The sequence below is a fragment of the Equus asinus genome, chromosome 5, assembly GCF_041296235.1.
Source record: "Equus asinus isolate D_3611 breed Donkey chromosome 5, EquAss-T2T_v2, whole genome shotgun sequence".
Taxonomy (NCBI): Eukaryota; Metazoa; Chordata; class Mammalia; order Perissodactyla; family Equidae; genus Equus; species Equus asinus.
The window spans coordinates 36423100-36441635 of NC_091794.1; the positions used below are offsets into that span (position 1 = coordinate 36423100).

The window sequence follows — 18536 nt, forward strand, 5'->3', positions numbered from 1 at the left end:
GAGCGGGGTTTAGGGACGTCAACCATCCAGCGTGACGAACTTCAAGGCCCCACATTCTCTCTTTCTTTTGTCATTTGTGATGGATACTAATGCAGAATTTTCTTTCTGGAGGTTGTCATGTTCCTGGGGAACTCAGAGAACAAAATTATCGTCTTATCACACCTGGGAAGTATACGCAAGCAAGAGTCGTAGAACTAGGAGATCATGTATTTTGCAAAAGTGAGAGGCGCTTAATCATCTGGGCTGTGTGTAGGCTGGAATGTTTTCATAGAGACTAGTGAGTCAGGATCGCAGTTACAATATTGCTTACTTTCCCTAAGATGGCTTCCCTCGTGCTAACTTAAGATCTAGCTGTTACACTATATATGTATACATATATATAAATAATCTTTTTAATCAAGCATTTTACTGATTATTTGGGGGTTACAAGTTAAAGAGAATAAGCAATTATTAAATCTATTTATAATTTTCAGCTCCCCATTTTCTAGAAGAGTTTCCAATGCTTTTGCAATCCTAGATCTTAAATTTTTAAAGATTTTTCCTACTAAGTAAAGTTTGTTTTTTCCCGTTTCTTATTCACTAAAAACTTACGCAAATGCAAGCAGAACCTTGGGAAACATCTGGCGGTTAGAGGTTTCCAGCCAAATATAAAGAAGAAACATCATTTTATCAGCTTTGCAGTGAATGAGTAACCAAACTCTTTTATGTCTTTAGAAATATTGGAAATAAATTCTATTACTATCTTCATGGTCTAGTTGGAAATCATTGCTTTCTAACAAACTAGCTGGGTAACTTTGGGCAAAATATTTATATAGATATAACAACAACAAGAACAATGACAATAATAATAACACAATCCCTGCTTATATCCTGCAGGCAAATGAGCTATGAGATGTGAAAAGCTCAAAGCAGTATAAAAGCATAGTATATTCTCTTTTAGCACTGGGCTACAGGGAACCATTAGGAAACATAGACTTCTACCCAAATGGAGGATGGGATCAGCCTGGTTGTCCCAACACAATATTTGCAGGTAAGTTCAGGTACTTTAGATTTTCTAAAATAGTGCTTTAAAAATCTGATATTATTCTATACAGAATAGTTTTTAGTAGAAAACATTTCCCAAGAAAAGAGGTGGTATAAATATAAATTATAAATTAAAAATTATTACTCAAATGTACTACTTTTAAAAACCGTAACCATCTGATTAAAAGCTATCATGAATTATTTCTCTCTCTTGAATAAGTGCGTCTTTGACCTAGAAATTCCACATCCGGAAATCTCTCCTAGAGAAATAATGGAAAATGTAGACAGAAATTGGAGTGCAAAGATATTCAACACAGTGTATTTATGACTTAAATTTTTAGAAATAAGCTAAATATCCAACTCAGGAAAATTATTAAGTGACTATGATATACCCACAGAAAGAAATATAATTGTTAAAATTCTTATTTTCAGATTAGTGAAAGTGCTTACGATATGATAAGTGAAAAAGACACAAATTTATACAGTATGATCCCAATTTTCTTTAAGCGTGTATTTATTTGTAAGTGTGTAAGTAGAGAAAAAAATCTAAACATAAATGCTCCAAATAATTATTAATGGTGATCTCTGGATATTAGACTTCTAGGCAATTTTTGCATCATTATTTCCTATTATTTTGTATTTTCTAAATGAGCATATATTACTTTTATAATGAGAAAAAACTCACAAAATAAAGATGGGTAGTTGGAGGACAACATAAAAGTGGGAGGGGGAGGGGCAGAATTAAAAAAAAAAAAACACCCCTAAGTGCTCTGAATTTGTATTTCACCATTGCTAGAGAAAGTTCAACAATCATGGAAATAATTCTAGGAAAAAAAATCTTGTTACAAAATGGCAGCTGCACGTGGCCCTATGGGAATGATGTAGTGTTTGAAAATGATGCAGATGAAATGGCATAAGTAAAGCCAACCATACTGTACCATATATGATGCATGTTCAAATCCCATAGCAGTCAGTGATTATGCACTTTGCTTACAAACGACATTCTCTATATTTTTTATTTTTTTGGGTTTTATTTTTCCTTTTTCTCCCAAACCCCCCTGGACATAGTTGTTTTTTTTTTTTCTTGAGGAAGATTAGCCCTGAGCTAACTACTGCCAATCCTCTTCTTTTTGCTGAGGAAGACTGGCCCTGAGCTAACATCCGTGCCCATCTTCCTCTACTTTATATGTGGGACGCCTACCACAGCATGGCTTGCCAAGCGGTGCCATGTCCGCACCTGGAATCCGAACCAGCGAACCCCAGGCTGCCAAAGTGGAATGTGCGCACTGAACTGCTGTGCCACTGGGCAGGCCCCCATAGTTGTGTATTTTTAGTTGTGTGTCCTTCTAGTTGTGGCATGTGGGATGCCGCCTCAGCATGGCTTGAGGAGCAGTGCCATGTCCGTGCCTAGGATTCGAACTGGTGAAACCTGGGCCGTCGAAGCAGAGTACACAAACTTAACCACTCTGCCACGGGGCCGGCCCCATTTATCTGTATTGTTATTGACTTTATTGTTTCTGTCAATGAAAGTTCCAGGAACAGTAAATAAATATTGACTTGTCAGATTTTACTCCAGTCCAGCTTGGCTCCACACCAGCCCCCTGTTTCTCCTCTCTTGCCCAGTTTATTTCTCTTTGTCCTTCAGTGATCTCTTCTATGGGCGTAAGTGGACTGTGGAGGAAGAGGAAACGTTGATCTGACTCCAGCAGCCAGTCTCTCTCCAAACCACTAGCTCACAGTCATAACTCCTCTTTTCTTGGGGTTCACTGTTTCCAATTCAGATCCTTACTTCCTTTGATGACTCTTCTTTGGGACCCCGTTCCCTTTTCTGAATGACTTTACCATCTGGTGCATCAACCTTCTGACCTCCTTTCTCATATGCTTTGCTGCAGTGCTCCGTCATCTCCAGCTCTTCTGACGCCCATCTCCATGCCTCATCAGGCTCCTCTCTCTCCATCACACCACACGGCGCCCACTAAGAGTTAACTTGAGGTTCCCCTCTCACCACTTCTTGCCCATCCATGGCTTCCAGTGCCACCTGCTATTGTTGAGCCCCTCTCACTTCACCCTTCATCCTGGAGCAGAAATGGAGCCCTTGCCATTTGGCTGCTCTCATGAACGTCTTCTGCACCCCCAGGCTCTCAGGTTTCTGCCATGTCAGGCTCCACCTTTGCTTGGGAATATTCTGGAGCAGTCATGGAGCCTCACTGATTGACCACAAGGTCCAGGCAAATTTGCTAACTTCTCCATGGCCCTCAAGAATGCTGGAGAAGCTTCATGTTGATCTCTTCCTGACTCCCTATGACCACTTCTCATGCTTCTGTTCCAAATATCTCCCCACCATAAACCCTCCTCTCTTAGAGGTAAGCTAGATGTGACTTCTGTACCTAGATCAAGGTCCCACCTTTTATCTACCCTCATCTCTGTTCACGAGTTCGATCTTTACATTCATGTTCCCTTCTGACCCCGGGTAGAGGCATCCCCCATCCTTTCTCAAAGCCATCTCCTCTGCTTGCCCTCCTTGGGAATCTCCCTCTACCAGTTACCCCCTGATGCCTTCTTTCTCTGATGTATTTACTGGTTTAAACACTCTTGCCTTCTGCTGAAAATCTCTGGGGAATCTCTGACTACCACTGAGATTTTCTCCTCCTTTTCACTGACGAAAAAGAACATAGGTCGAACCCAGATTCTACCATGTAATAGCTGTGTGACGTTGGTCAAGTCATTTAATCTCTCTGAGTCTCAATGTCCTGCTAGATAAAATGGGGACAACCATGCCTATCTTCTTTCCTCCTGCCACTTGCTGGCATGAAGCCTGATCTATGGGTTTTTATAGGGATTAAATGGAATCAAATATGCTGAAGCTGTTGGCACGGTGCCTGGCACACAAGAGACAGATGATAAATTGTGCGTGTGTGCAACACATGCTACTCTGTTATTAAATGCTGCATCTGCTCTGCTCTTTACTCTTTCCCTTTATAACCCAGGAATACAGTATTTTAAGTGTGACCACCAGAGGTCTGTGTACTTGTTCCTTTCTTCCCTGAGAGAGAACTGTGCTATCACTGCATATCCCTGTGACTCCTACTGGGACTACAGGAAGGGCAAGTGTGTCCAGTGCGGCACACCACAAAAGGAGTCCTGTCCCCTTCTGGGTAAGTCCAACAAGCAGTTTCCCTTTTGGATTAACGAAGAGCTAATTTTTGGTAGAATCCCCACACCATTTTAATCTCTAAAACTGGGCCTGAAAGTTGTATGTTTTAAAAAAATTTATTTAGTCGGCTTTTTCTAGCCAATTTTTTCCATGCAGTATTCTGGGGTCTCCTAAGGATAAACACTGTTAGAAAAGCAATCTGTATAGGATTTCACCCAGAAAGTAGTGCAGTCTCCCTGGACACTCTATTCTAGCATGAAAAAGAAGGTTCTAGAAGAGTTTCCAAGCCTACCCAGGCCACAGTCACCTTACGTGGCCTGCTCTGATGGGAACAGGAACACCCTCTCTGTGCACACAACCATTCTGCTCGGGGAGGGCCACAATGAGCCCAGAGACTCTCCTGTCAAATGGGCCTTGCATGGTGGTCCCTTCCAACAAGTCATGTCTGTAAATGCCCTCACACCACACTCTGGCTCTTGTGTGCACGTCCCAGGGTGGGGTGGGGTAATAGATACTGTGGAGGCTGCTTGGATGTTTGCTAAGATTAATAGAAATATTCTAGGTGGTGAGGACTTTGAAACCGGATGGTCAGGAGAATTTTCTAATTGTTCCCAAGGGAAAAACCCAAGTTCACATCAGGGTGTGCCATAGACAAGGGGTTCTCAATCTTGCTTTGCATTAGAATCATCCAGGGAGCTTTTAAAAAATCCCGATGCCTGGGTCCCACTCCAGATCAATTAAGTTGGAATGTGGTGGCCATCCTCTCGGGGTGGGAACAGAGGAGAGAGAGAGGCCCCACTGATGGCTCTCAACCTCGCTCCTGCAGGCACAGACATGAAGGAGGACATTCCCTTTCTTGTTGACATAGTCACCTGGCAAGTCCAGGTTCTGTGCAATTTGGGGGCCCAACTGTAGTCCTTTAAGAAAGCATATCATTTTGCAAGAGTGACACTATTCTAGGTATAAACCTGAATCCGTTTTAATCTATAAAGTGAATGTATTATGGAAAAATATCGGGGCTATTTTTAGTCTACCCAGTATGTAGCACTCCCTACCCCCCAACTCTTGCTACTGAGAACCAGGGCTGGGTGATGGAACATCAGCAGAAGGGGAGAAAAGCCACTATGGAGTCCTTAACCAAGCCCCAGCTCTTAGGCATCGGGTAGCGAGCAAGGCATGGTGGGTGCTGGGGAGGCACTGGCCTGGTGGCCCTGTGGGTCCTCCGCATGGGGGTGGGTACTGAAGAGATGGGCTTGGTGGTGGTGGAATCAAACTCACTGTTCTGACTACTTCCCCAGTTGCTTTTACATTTATATAATACACGTTAATGTGACATTTTTCCAACTTGTTTTACAGGCTATTATGCTGATAATTGGAAAGACTATTTAAGGGCGCAAGATCCTCCTATGACTAAAGCGTTCTTTGACACAGCCAAGGAGAAGCCGTTCTGCAGTAAGTGGTGAACGCGGTTGTTTGCTTTTGCCCAACCCTTCTACTTGTGGAATGGCTGAGTCTCAGCTTCCTGGCTACTTCTTGGCAAATGAAAGCCATGGCGTAGCATGGACTTTGGAGTGGGAAGGACCTAGGTCAAATCCTAACTCTGCCACTTGATAGCTGTGTGACCTTGCTTAAGACAATTAACTTCTCTGAGTCTCAGTGTCTGCTAGGTAAAATGGGGATGATAATGCCTATCTTCTGGGTTATAAGGATTAAAAATCTCAACAAATTATAGTTGTTAGCTTTACTGGATGGCCATTCTAATCACTAAGATCTTCCAGAAAATTGCTTGATCCCCAAGAGACATGAGATTGGGGCTAGGAAAAATCAGGTGTCAGTCACATCTAAAGTCAGTTCCAGCTCCAAAGCAACCTTGATGACCTTCTGAAGACATTGAGAGGTTGGGTCTACCAGATGGGGGCTAAATGTGGCAGCAGACGATGAGATGCCCTAGGAAGCAAGTAGGAATTTTCCTGGGCAGATATATGTCTTGCAATCCTGTTCCCCTTTTCACTCTTCTTGAGAGCAACACTTACAAAACAGGTTGCAGTGCTGACTTTCCCTCCTTCTTTGGAGCCATGTGTGGCAGCCCAGGGTTTGGTGTCTGCCCAAGTCCAAATGGGACAAACCCCTGAGCAATAACGGGCCGTGAAATGGCAACTCCAGGGCTGACTTTATTCCTTTGTGGGACCATTATCTCCCTGAGCCTCTTTTCCCTTCTCTGCAAGTCTGACCAAGAGACGGTAAATATGACTATCATGGTGGGATCCCCATCTTCCCAAAGCATCCTTGACCTTGGAGAGCAAAGAGTAGGGAGGAAGAATATTTCTCTGAACACATCACGAACTCTCATTTATTCAGTAGCAATTTATTGGGTGCCTACAAGGTATTACTGCTGGGATTACAAAAAGGAGTAACCATCCTTTCCCAGTTATTGTTGTAGTATATTTTAGCTTAATTGTTTTTTAACTCCACAAGATTACTCAGGCAATATTTGTATAGATGTACCCATACATTTATCACTTTTTTGATTATCATTTTTTCTTGCATTTTGTAAATACAGTATAGTGTGCTGACTAATGACGGGAGAATACCAGAGGATGATAAGAATTCCAAGAGGGAGACGTGACTTAGTCTGAGGGTCAGTGAAGGCCTCCTGGAGGAAGTGACATTAAGCCGAAACCTGAAGGATGACTTGGCAAAGGGGGCAAAGTAAGAGTGTCCAAGTGGGAGGAAGGCCCAGAAGCAAGGGAGAGGTCGGCAGTGCAGGTGGTGTGGATGACTGGGGAAGAGATGAAGTGGGCTGGGGAGGCTGGCGAACACGGCCCAGATTGCAGAAGACCTTGTCAGTTGTGGAGGGTCTCTACACGGCCACCTGGCTGGTTTACTCTAACATGAGCCAGGATTGAAGTGAACCAGCCATCCTCAGCAGCAGGTCATGTAACCTCAGTCAATAAGGTTGGGAACACTGATCCAATGATAAGGCCTAAACACGGCGACTGGATACTATTAAATTCTGCCGTCACTCAATCCATCTTTAACAAAGAGAATAGAAAGGGAAATTACAAAATTCTGCCCTGGATCCTTGTTGCAAAACTAGAGAGGAAGAGGAAAAGAGACTCAGTTATTAGGGAGGTTGGGTTTTTAGGAACTGACCGTTCAGGGGAGCAATTGAGAGTGTCTCTCTAATACCATGTTCTCTCTCTGTTTTGCAGTATATCATTACTTTCTGGATATTATAACTTGGAACAAGAACATAAGAAGAGGGTCCATAACAATCAAATTGAAAGACAAAGCTGGAAACACCACAGAGTCCAAAATTGATCAGTAAGTTGGGCTGGGATATTTTGCAGCTTACTATTTCCCCTTTTGCTCAGAGAAATTAAATCCCAAATGTGCCCACTTTCTTATTTATAGGTCTGTACTTTTCTTTGTTCTACAAAACATATAAGGAGACAGATTGCTTAGTAGCTTTTGATCTTCCAGGCTCTTCACAAATCAAATTGGTGCAGATTTCCTTTCCTTCCTCTCTTCCTCCCTTCCTCGATTTCTTCTTTTCTCCCTGCCTCCTTTCTCCCTCCCACTCTCCCTTCCTCCCTCCCTTTGCTTAAACATTTAATTACAAAAGTCATTCTTGGGGGCCGCCCCGCGGCTGAGTGGTTAAGTTCGCGTGCTCTGCTTTGGAGGCCCAGGGTTTCGCTGGCTCTGATCCTGGGCGCTGACAGGGCACCACTCATCCAGCCATGCTGAGGTGGCGTCCCACATGCCACAAGTAGAAGGACCCACAGCTAAAAAACTATTCAACTACGTACCAGGGGGCTTTGGGAAGAAAAAAGGAAAAATAAAATCTTTAAAAAAAAAAGAAGTCCTTCTTGCTTGCCTTAAAGGATTTAAACAACAAAGAAGTATGTAACATCATAATGCAAATCCTTGCCCCATCCCTGCCCCCTCCCAACAACCTCACGCCCAAAGGCACCCCCCACATGCTTCTCTTCTTTCATGATCTCTAATATACATACATATAAACATATGTGTATGTTTCTGAAGCTCAGAAAGTGTAATTTGTGATAGAAAATTGGAAATACCCTAAAAATCCAACAATGGGAAAATGGTTAATGAAATATTCCCATATAATAAAATGTTATTTATCCATTGAAATAATTTATGAAACAAATGAAATGCTTATAACGTGCTAAGTGAAAAAACACAGGATATCAGATCATATAAAGTACAATATTAGCTCAACAATGTAAAAAAAAATGAAAAAGAAACATGCCAAATTATGTTTGATTGCCCCTTGCGTGGTAGGAATGGGTGCTTTTTTTGGCTTCCCTTTACTTTTCAGTTTTCTATGATGTTGTATATATATTGTTTTAAAATAGTTAAAATTTTTTTCATCTATTACTTTAATAATCAGGAAAAAGGGGAAACAAAACCCAAAACTCTTTACTTTAAGCAAGTAGAATGTTATCTGAAACTGCCAGTCACCTCGTGAGTTCACCATGTAGATAAATACAGAAGGTGTGGGCGAGTGGTTTGGAGATGAGTTTTTTTTTAATTCATCCTTGCGTCATAATAATAACAGCCTTTGTTTATCGAACTAAGCACATCACACACATTGGCTAATGCAATTCTCACTAAAACCTGGCAGATGGTATTACCAGTACAATTTTACATATCAGGAGACTGAAGCTCAGAGAGGTCAAGTGATTTAGCCAATATCACACTGCCTTCAGCACCAATGTCCCCAAACCCACAGTGGGGCAGCATTTTCAGGAAGGACGTGGCTAGGGAGCAAGCGCTTCTTGAGGAAGCAGCTGCAGGTAGTTTTATAGGCTGTGACGTTCAGTGAGGAAGCTGGGCAGAGACCTCATCTGGAGATTCGGAGAAATAGCAGGGGAGACTGTGTAGTTGAAATAGCAGGGGAAATTCTACCAAACTTTCAGAGAGGATTTAATACCTATCCTTTTCAAGCTATTCCAAAAAATTAGGGAAGATGGAACACTTCCTAACACATTCTATGAGGCCAACATCACGCTGATACCAAAACCTGACAAGGACACCACGAAAAAAGAGAACTACAGGCCAATATCACTGATGAACATAGATGCAAAAATTCTAAACAAAATTTTGGCAACCAGAATTCAGCAATTCATCAAAAGAATCATACATCAGGATCAGGTGGGATTCATACCAGGGACACAGGGATGGTTCAACATCCACAAATCAATCAACGTGATACACCACATCAACAAACTGAGCAATAAAAACCACATGATCACCTCAATAGATGCAGAGAAAGCATTTGACAAGATCCAACAGCCATTTATGATAAAAACTCTGAACAAAACGGGCATAGAAGGAAACTACCTCAACATAATAAAGGCCATATACGACAAACCCATAGCCAACATCATACTCAATGGGCAAAAACTGAACCCCATCCCCCTGAAAACAGGAACGAGACAAGGATGCCCTCTATCACCACTCTTATTTAACATAGTACTGGAGGTCCTGGCCAGAGCAATCAGGCAAGAAAAAGGAATAAAAGGAATCCAAATAGGGAGGGAAGAAGTGAAACTCTCGCTGTTTGCAGACGACATGATCTTATATATAGAAAACCCCAAAGAATCCATTGGAAAACTGTTAGAAGTAATCAACAACTACAGCAAAGTTGCAGGGTATAAAATCAATTTGCATAAATCAGTAGCATTTCTATACTCCAGTAATGAACCAACAGAAAAAGAACTCAAGAATACAATACCATTCACAATCGCAACAAAAAGAATAAAATACCTTGGGGTAAATTTAACTAAGGAAGTGAAGGACCTATATAATGAAAATTACAAGGCCTTTCTGAGAGAATTGGATGACGACATAAGGAGATGGAAAGACATTCCATGTACATGGATTGGAAGAATAAACATAGTTAAAATGTCCATTCTACCTAAACCAATCTACAGATTCAACGCCATCCCAATCAGAATCCCAATGACATTCTTTACAGAATTAGAACAAAGAATCCTAAAATTCATATGGGGCAACAAAAGACCCCGAATTTCTAAAGCAATCCTGAGAAAAAAGAACAAAACGGGAGGCATCACAATACCTGACTTCAAAACATACTACAAAGCTACAGTAATCAAAACAGCATGGTACTAGTACAAAAACAGGTGCACAGATCAATGGAACAGAATTGAAAGCCCAGAAATAAAACCACACATCTATGGACAGCTTATCTTTGACAAAGGAGCTGAGGGCATTCAATGGAGAAAAGAAAGTCTTTTCAACAAATGGTGCTGGGAAAACTGGAAAGCCACATGTAAAAGAATGAAAATTGACCATTCTTTTTCACCATTCACCAAAATAAACTCAAAATGGATTAAAGACCTAAAGGTGAGACCTGAAACCATAAGGCTTCTGGAAGAAAACGTAGGCAGTACACTCTTTGACATCAGTATTAAAAGGATCTTTTTGGACACCATGCCTTCTCAGAGAAGGGACACAATAGAAAGAATAAACAAATGGGACTTCATCAGATTAAAGAGCTTCTTCAAGGCAAATGAAAACAGGATTGAAACAAAAAAACAACCCACTAACTGGGAAAAAATATTTGCAAGTCATATATCTGACAAAGGCTTAATATCCTTAATATATAAAGAACTCTCGCAACTCAACCACAAAACATCAAACAACCCAATCAAAAAATGGGCTGGAGACATGAACAGACATTTCTCCGAAGAAGATATACTGATGGCCAATAGGCACATGAAAAGATGCTCATCATCGCTGATCATCAGGGAAATGCAAATCAAAACTACACTAAGATATCACCTTACACCCGTTAGAATGACAAAAATATCTAAAACTAATAGCAACAAATGTTGGAGAGGTTACGGAGAAAAAGGAACCCTCATAAACTGCTGGTGGGAATGCAAACTGGTGCAGCCACTATGGAAAACAGTATGGAGATTCCTCAAAAAACTAAAAATAGAACTACCATACGATCCAGCCATCCCACTACTGGGTATTTATCCAAAGAGCCTGAAGTCAGCAATTCCAAAAGTCTTGTGCACCCCAATGTTTATTGCAGCACTGTTTACAATAGCCAAGACGTGGAAGCAACCTAAGTGCCCATCAACAGACGAATGGATAAAGAAGATGTGGTACATATATACAATGGAATACTACTCAGCTGCAAAACAGAACAAAATCATTCCATTTGCAATAACATGGATGGACCTTGAGAGAATTATGTTAAGTGAAATAAGCCAGCGAGAGAAAGATAATCTGTGTATGACTCCACTCATATGAGGAATTTAAAACTATGGACCAAGAACAGTTTTGTGGATACCAGGGGAAAGGTGGGGTGGGGGGTGGGCACAAAAGGTGAAGTGGTGCACCTACAACATGACTGACAAACATTAATGTACAATTGAAATTTCACAAGATTGTAACCTATCAATAACTCAGTAAAAAAATAAAAAAAAAAAGAAAGAAATAGCAGGGGAGACTGTGTGGTTGTATAATGAGGAGTGCTCACCTAGCAAAGTTTGGGTATTCATGCCAATAATTGGTTACATATTTGCTGTACCTGTGTTTTAGAAGTTTTAATGTGATGTGGTGAATTTATCCCAACTAGGAATACCTAAATTTAAAGGTTTGCTTCTTGATTAAGATAGAGATTTTATTATCTTTTAGTCACGTTTGTGAAAAAGTCATCACCAATCAGAGAACATATGGGAAAAAAGGAAATAGTTGTTCTATTACATGGTGAGATTATGGCTACTTTTCTCTTTTTTGCAAGGTAAACTTTAACATTATAGTATTGAGTATTTTTACAGTTTAAGAAAAGGGAAATAATATTAGAGTATGAACCCTGAGTTTATCCAGTCTTTCCAGACCATGGGTACAAATGGAGTCACATTCAAGGATGTTATCTACCTGGTGACTCTCCCTGTATCCATGTGTTAGATATGTTTCTTCATCTTTTTTTTAACCTTCTTAAAAAAATTGAGATATAATTCACATATCATAAAATTCACCCTTTTAAAGTTTACAGTTCAGTGGCTTTTAGTAAATTTACAAAATGTGCAACCATCACTACCTTCTAATTACGGAACATTTTCATCATCTCAAAAGAAACCCTCCATACCTATTAGTAATACCCCATTCCTCGCTCCTCCCCAGCTGCTGTCAGCCACTAATCTGCTTTCTATCTCTATAGATTTACCTATTCTGGGCATGTCATAGAAACAGAATCATACAATATGTGGCCTTTTGTGTCTGGCTTTTTTTTTTTGCTTAACAGAATGTTTTCAAGATTCATCCATGTAGTAGCGTGTGTCAGTACTTCATTCCTTTCTATGGCTGAATTATATTCCATCGTATGTATAAACGACACTTTATTTCAGTTCACTGGCCTCTGGGTTATGGGCCCAGCACGCTTCCACTGCACCAGTCTGCTCACACATACCACATTTTATTTATCTATTCACCAGTTGGACATTTGGATTGTTTCCACCTTTTTGGCTATTATGAATAATACTGCTATGAACACATGCGTACAAACTTTTGTGGCTATATGTTTTCACTTCTCTTGGGGATGCACCTAGGAGTGGAATTGCTGGGTCCGAAAGTAACTGTGTGTTTAACCTGATGAACTGTCTGCCAAATGGTTTTCCAGAGAGGCTGAGCCACCTTGCAGTCCAACCAGCAATGTATGAGAGCTCTAATTTCTCCACTTCCTTGCCAACTCTATTGTTGTTTGTCTTTTCCAAAAAATTTTTCTTTTTAACTGTGATAAAAAGTATATAACATAAAATTTACCACCTTAATAATTTCTTTTTTGATTTTTGAGGAAGATTGGCCCTGAGCTAACATCTGTGCCCATCCTCCTCTATTTTATATGTGGGATGCCTGCCACAGCATAGCTTGATAAGCGGTGTGTGGGTCTGCGCCTGGGATCTGAACCAGCAAACCCTGGGCCACTGAAGTGGAACACGCAAACTCAACGACCGTGCCACTGGCCCAGCCCCCACCTTAATCATTTTTAAGCGTCCAGTTCAGTGCTGTTAAGTATATTCACATTGTTGTGAAACAGTTCTCCAGAACTTTTTCATCTTGAAAAGTTGAGGTTCTTTACCCATTACATAACAACTTCTATTTTCTCCTCCCCCTAGCCCCTAGCAACCACCGTTCTACTGTTTCTATGAATTTGACTGCTTTAGATGCCTCATAGAGGTGGAATCATACAGTATTTGTCTTTTTGTGATTGGCTTATGTGACCTAGCATAGGTTCTCAAGATTCATCCATGTTATAGCATGTGACAGGATTTCCTTCCTTTTGAAGGCTGAATAATACTCCATTGCATATATATATCACATCTTGTTTATCCATTCATCCATGTCTGTCTTTTTTATTACAGCCATTCTACTGGGCATTGTGTAATATCTCAGCATGGTTTTGATTTGCGATTCCGTCGTGATTAACAATGTTGAGTATCTTTCATGTGCTTATTGGCAGTTTGTATATCTTCTTTTGAGAAATGTCTATTCAGATCCCTTATACGATTTTTCCTTTTAGATAGACTATTTTTTGGAGCATTTTAGGGTTCACAGCAAAATTGAGTGGTAAGCATAGAGATTTCACATACACTCCCTGCTCCTACATATGCACAGCCTCTGCCACTATCAAAATCTGGTACCAGAGTGGTACATATGTTACAGTTGAAGAACCTACACTGACACATCACTATCACCCGAAGTCCATAGTTTATGCATTAAGGTTAACTATTGGTGTTCTACATTCTATGGCTTTTGACAAATGCGTGATGACATATATCTACCGTTATAGGATCATGGAAGAGTTACACTGCCCTAAGATCCTCTGTGCCCTGCCTATTCATCCCTTCCTCCCTCCAACCCCTGCCAACCACTGTCTTTTTACTGTCTCCATAGTTTTGCCTTTTCCAGAATGTCATATAGTTGGAATCATACAATAGGAAACCTTTCAAGATTGGCTTCTTTCACTTAGTAGTAAATATTTGAGGCTCCTCCACGTCTTTTCATGGCTTGATAGCTCATTTTCTTTCAGCACTGAATAATATTCCATTTTCTAGATGTACCATAGTTTATCCATTCATCTACCGAAGGACATCTTGGTTGTTTCCAAGACTTGACAACTTTGAATAAAGCTGATCTAAACACCTGGGTGTTATTCAGACAGGTGAACACAAGGGTTCAGTTTGGGAGGTCCCCCTGGGGCACTGGAAAATGTGTGGAGTTTTGCTCACCATTGCACATTTCTTGATTTGAAACAGCAAATGATTCTTGGGCTGCAGCATTAGGGTGATATTCCACCTCTTCCGGAGGACATTATGTGAAGTCAGGCTGCTCCCCCCACATTTTCCCCTTCCCAAGAAGAGGAATACAGTAGTACTCAGCGGTGGACTTTCGTTCACTCTTTCCTTTCATGGTCATTATTATTTTGGGTCTGTGCCTCGACGTTTTCCCAGTACCCCTCAGGCAGTTTGAAATTCCACAGTGAACCACTTGGCTGAGAGCGATAATCACAGGCAAGTGCTTGCCAGACTGCTTGAGTACGACAGCTCACGCATCACATTTTTTACATTTAAGCGCAGCTTTGTATGTTCTTTGACAATCCTGAGAAGTCTTTGGTAGGTTTTCTTCATTCCGATCTTTTGCATTTTTCCCTCTTTCTTCTTGCTCTTAGCGATTCAGGTCCCATCAGGACGCTGGGACACGGGGAGGCCGCTGTGCCTGGCTCCCAGCCTGCAGAGCAGCAGGTGCCCGGGGTCTGCCCTGGGCACGCGCCTCCTCTGGGAAGATCGCCCCGACAGCCCAAAGTCGCTGCACGCCCAGTCTTGCCGACCACTCGGACCCGCCGGCCTCTTCGGCCCTCTTCTCCCCGCCCCGCTCCTCGAGGTGGCGGGGCTCCAGCGGAGGAGCCCCCTCTCTGCAGCTGCCGCGCGTTCGCTGTGGGGACCAGGCAGCGGCGCTGCCGGGCCAGCCAGGATCCTGCGCTCGAGCGCATCCTCCCGCCCACGGCTAGAGGCCGCAAAGCCTGAAACTCAAAAGCGTTTGTTTTTTTTTTCCTTAAATTTCAAATGCTCTTATTTTGTTGTCTATGTGTGGGAATTCTTTGAGGATCTGTGTAGAAGTAGGATTTCTCCGGAAAGGATTTGCATTTGCCTCTGTCAAATTCCTGGGGATACCGTCAATCTGGGACCTTTTCATTTCTAAACTTGAGGTTTCTCGGACCGCGAGTAGCTCGAATTTGAGCTGCTGGATCCCTGGGAAGGGCAGCCTGCATTCCAGCTTTTCAGCGCCAGTGCCAAGATTTGAGGCGGGGAATTTTCTGTCCCCTGAGGCAGTACGAGATTTGTTTACTTCAAATTCATTTTTAGTTCACCCTTCCCGCCAGAGGTCTTTAATTCAACTCCCCTCCTTTAGCGGCCCATAGACTTTGTTTCTTGTCCTACTGCACTGCGAGGTCATGAAAATGAAGCTCAAGGTTACCAAGTTTCGAACAAGGTCGGCAAAAGGGAATTTCAGCAACCCTCTTATCTGTTTGGATTTCTGCTTTCACATATTTTTGGGATTTCTCAATATTCTTCACGTTCTTCTTAGTTCAAGGCAGTTTAAAAGGCTTTTAGTTTTATTTTTTGTTGTTTTTGTTTTAATGTTATCCATCATTATGAGTTGTGTTCAGCGTATTTAGTGCACCATACTGCCAGAAACAGATAGCTGGCTCTTATTATTGGTCATAACCCATAGTTCGCTGGCTCTCACTCCATTTACTCCTGTATGAACCCAATCCTTTGGTTAGTGCCTCCCCAGGTATTTCCAGACATCCCTTCAGGTGGAAGAGGGGAATCTTACCTGTCCTTATAGCCAAGCTGATCAGCTCCAGGAGGTCTCCTTTTCCCCCTTCCACCCTCCCTCCACAACCACCAGGTTCTGCCATCTGCAGGTGTCGTCACCATCTCCTGCAGTCCCTGCACTCTTGTGGTTCCCCACCTGCTCTTGGAGAAGTGGGAAGGGAATCTCTCTTGCTCTTCTTGCGCTCTGATCAAGAGAGGACCAGAACAGTGCTGCTTATAACCCTTTTTGAGGAGATTTTGGTTAAACTACTCCTTTCATATTGGCTTTTTTTGTGAAAAATTGAAATTTACATAAAAGTTGCAGTGGTACTAAGAACCTTTTCTTTTTCTGAACCTTTCAATAGTAGTCGCTGACACGCTGCCTCATCAACCTTGTGTCTATTTTTTACCAACAAGGACGTTCTCCTACATAACCACAATTAACCATCAAAATCAGAAAAATAACATTGATACATTACTACCATCTGATCCTGAGACCCCATTCTAGTTTTACTAATGGTCCTAATAGCGTCTTTTGTGGCTCAAGGATCCAATTCAGGATCACTGGTTGCATTTGGTTGTCCTGCCTCATTAGTCTGCACTTTGGAACAGTTCTTCGTTTTTCCTTGATCTTGACTTTGACGCTTTTGAAGATTACAGGTCGATTATTTTTAATGTCTTCAATATGGGTTTGTTTGATGTTTCCTCATGATTAGGTTTCGACTATGCGTCTTTGGCAAGAACACCACAGCAGTGATGCTATGTGGTCTCGGGGCACCCTGTTAGGAGGCTCACAATTTGGATTTGTTTCGTTATGGTGGGTCAATTGATTAAGATGTTTCTGCCAAGTTTTTCTACTGGAAAGTTACTATTTTTCCCTTTGTAATTAATAAGTATTTTGTGGTTAGGTGCTTTGATACCATGTAAATGTTCCATTACTCCTCCACTTTTACCCACTAGTTTTGAGGTTTTGTGGTTGAATTAATTATTACTATGATAGTTGCCAAATGGTGATTTTTCTCATTCAACATTTAGGAAAAGCATTCTCTTCTCCCCATCTATTTATTCGTTCATTTATTTATTTATTTTTTAAAGATTGGCACGTGAGCTAACAACTGTTGCCAATCTTCTTCTTTTTTTCCCCCTACTTTTTTCTCCCCAAATGCCCCCAGTCCATAGTTGTATATTTTAGTTGTGGGTCCTTCTAGTTGTGGCATGTGGGACGCCGCCTCAGCGTGGCCTGATGAGAGGTGCCATGTCCGCACCCAGGATGCGAACCGGCGGAACCCTGGGCCGCGGACGCGAGCCTGCGAACTTAACCACTCGTCTGCAGGGCCGGCCCCTATTTGTTTATCTCAATATGGACACCTGGATTTTTATTTTATTAATGGAGACATAATCAGTTACTATCATTATTTATTTTGATATTCAAATTGTCCCAAATCTGGCCAGTGGGAGCTCTTCAAGCTTGTTCTGTGCCTTTTTTAATGCATTTTTTATAGTGATAAAAAACACGTAACATAAAAATTACCATTTTAATCATTTTTAAGTATACAGTTTGGTAGTGTTAAGTATATTCAAGTTATTGTGAAGTAGATCGCCAGAACTTTTTCATCCTGCAAAACTGAAGTCTATACCCATTAAATAACCACACCCATTTCCCCTCCCTCCATCCCCTGGAAACCACTATTCTACCTTCTATTTCTGTGAATTGGACTACTTTAGATACCTCATATAAATAGAATCAAACAGTTGTCTTTTAATGATTGGCTTATTTCATTTAGCTTAATGTCATCAAAGTTCTCCATGTTGTAGCATGTAACGAGATTTCCTTCCTTTTTAAAGCTGAATAGTATTCCAGGGTACGTGTGTATCACATTTTGTTTACCCATTCATCCATTGGTGGACATCCATTGGTGGTCATTTGGGTTGCTTCCACCTGTTGGGTCTTGTGAAGAATGCCACTATGAACACCAGTGTGCAAATATATCTTTGAGACCCTGCTTTCAATTCTTTTGAGTATATGCCCAGGCGTAAAATTGCTGGATCATATGATAATTCTATTTTTAATTTTTTTTTTTTTTTGAGGAAGAGTAGCCCTGAGCTAACATCTGCTGCCAATCCTCCTCTTTTTGCTGAGGAAGACTGGCCCTGAACTAACATCCATGCCCATCTTCCTCCACTTTATATGTGGGACACCTGCCACAGCATGGCTTGCCAAGTGGTGCCATGTCCTCACCTGGGATCCGAACCAGCAAACCCCAGGCCGCCGAAGTGGAACGTGCACACTTAACTGCTGTGCCACTGGGCCGGCCCCCTATTTTTAATTTTTTGAGGAGCCTACATACTGTTTGCCATGGTGGTTATAGCATTTTACAATACATTCCCACCAACAGTGCACGAGTTCCAATTTTTCCATACCCTTGTCAATACTTGCTATTATTATTATTATTATTATTTTGTATAGTAGACATTGT

General features: G+C 41.5%; 1 protein-coding gene across 1 annotated transcript in view; it reads left to right on the forward strand.

Annotated features, from left to right (window-relative positions):
* Positions 1 to 18536, forward strand: part of LIPH (lipase H) — a 48324-nt gene that overhangs the window by 24307 nt on the left and 5481 nt on the right. The window contains exons 5-8 of the mRNA XM_014846137.3: positions 941 to 1030; positions 4011 to 4178; positions 5534 to 5629; positions 7390 to 7501. Of these exons, the coding sequence (XP_014701623.1) occupies positions 941 to 1030; positions 4011 to 4178; positions 5534 to 5629; positions 7390 to 7501 (466 nt within the window). The remainder of the gene's footprint in view (positions 1 to 940; positions 1031 to 4010; positions 4179 to 5533; positions 5630 to 7389; positions 7502 to 18536) is intronic.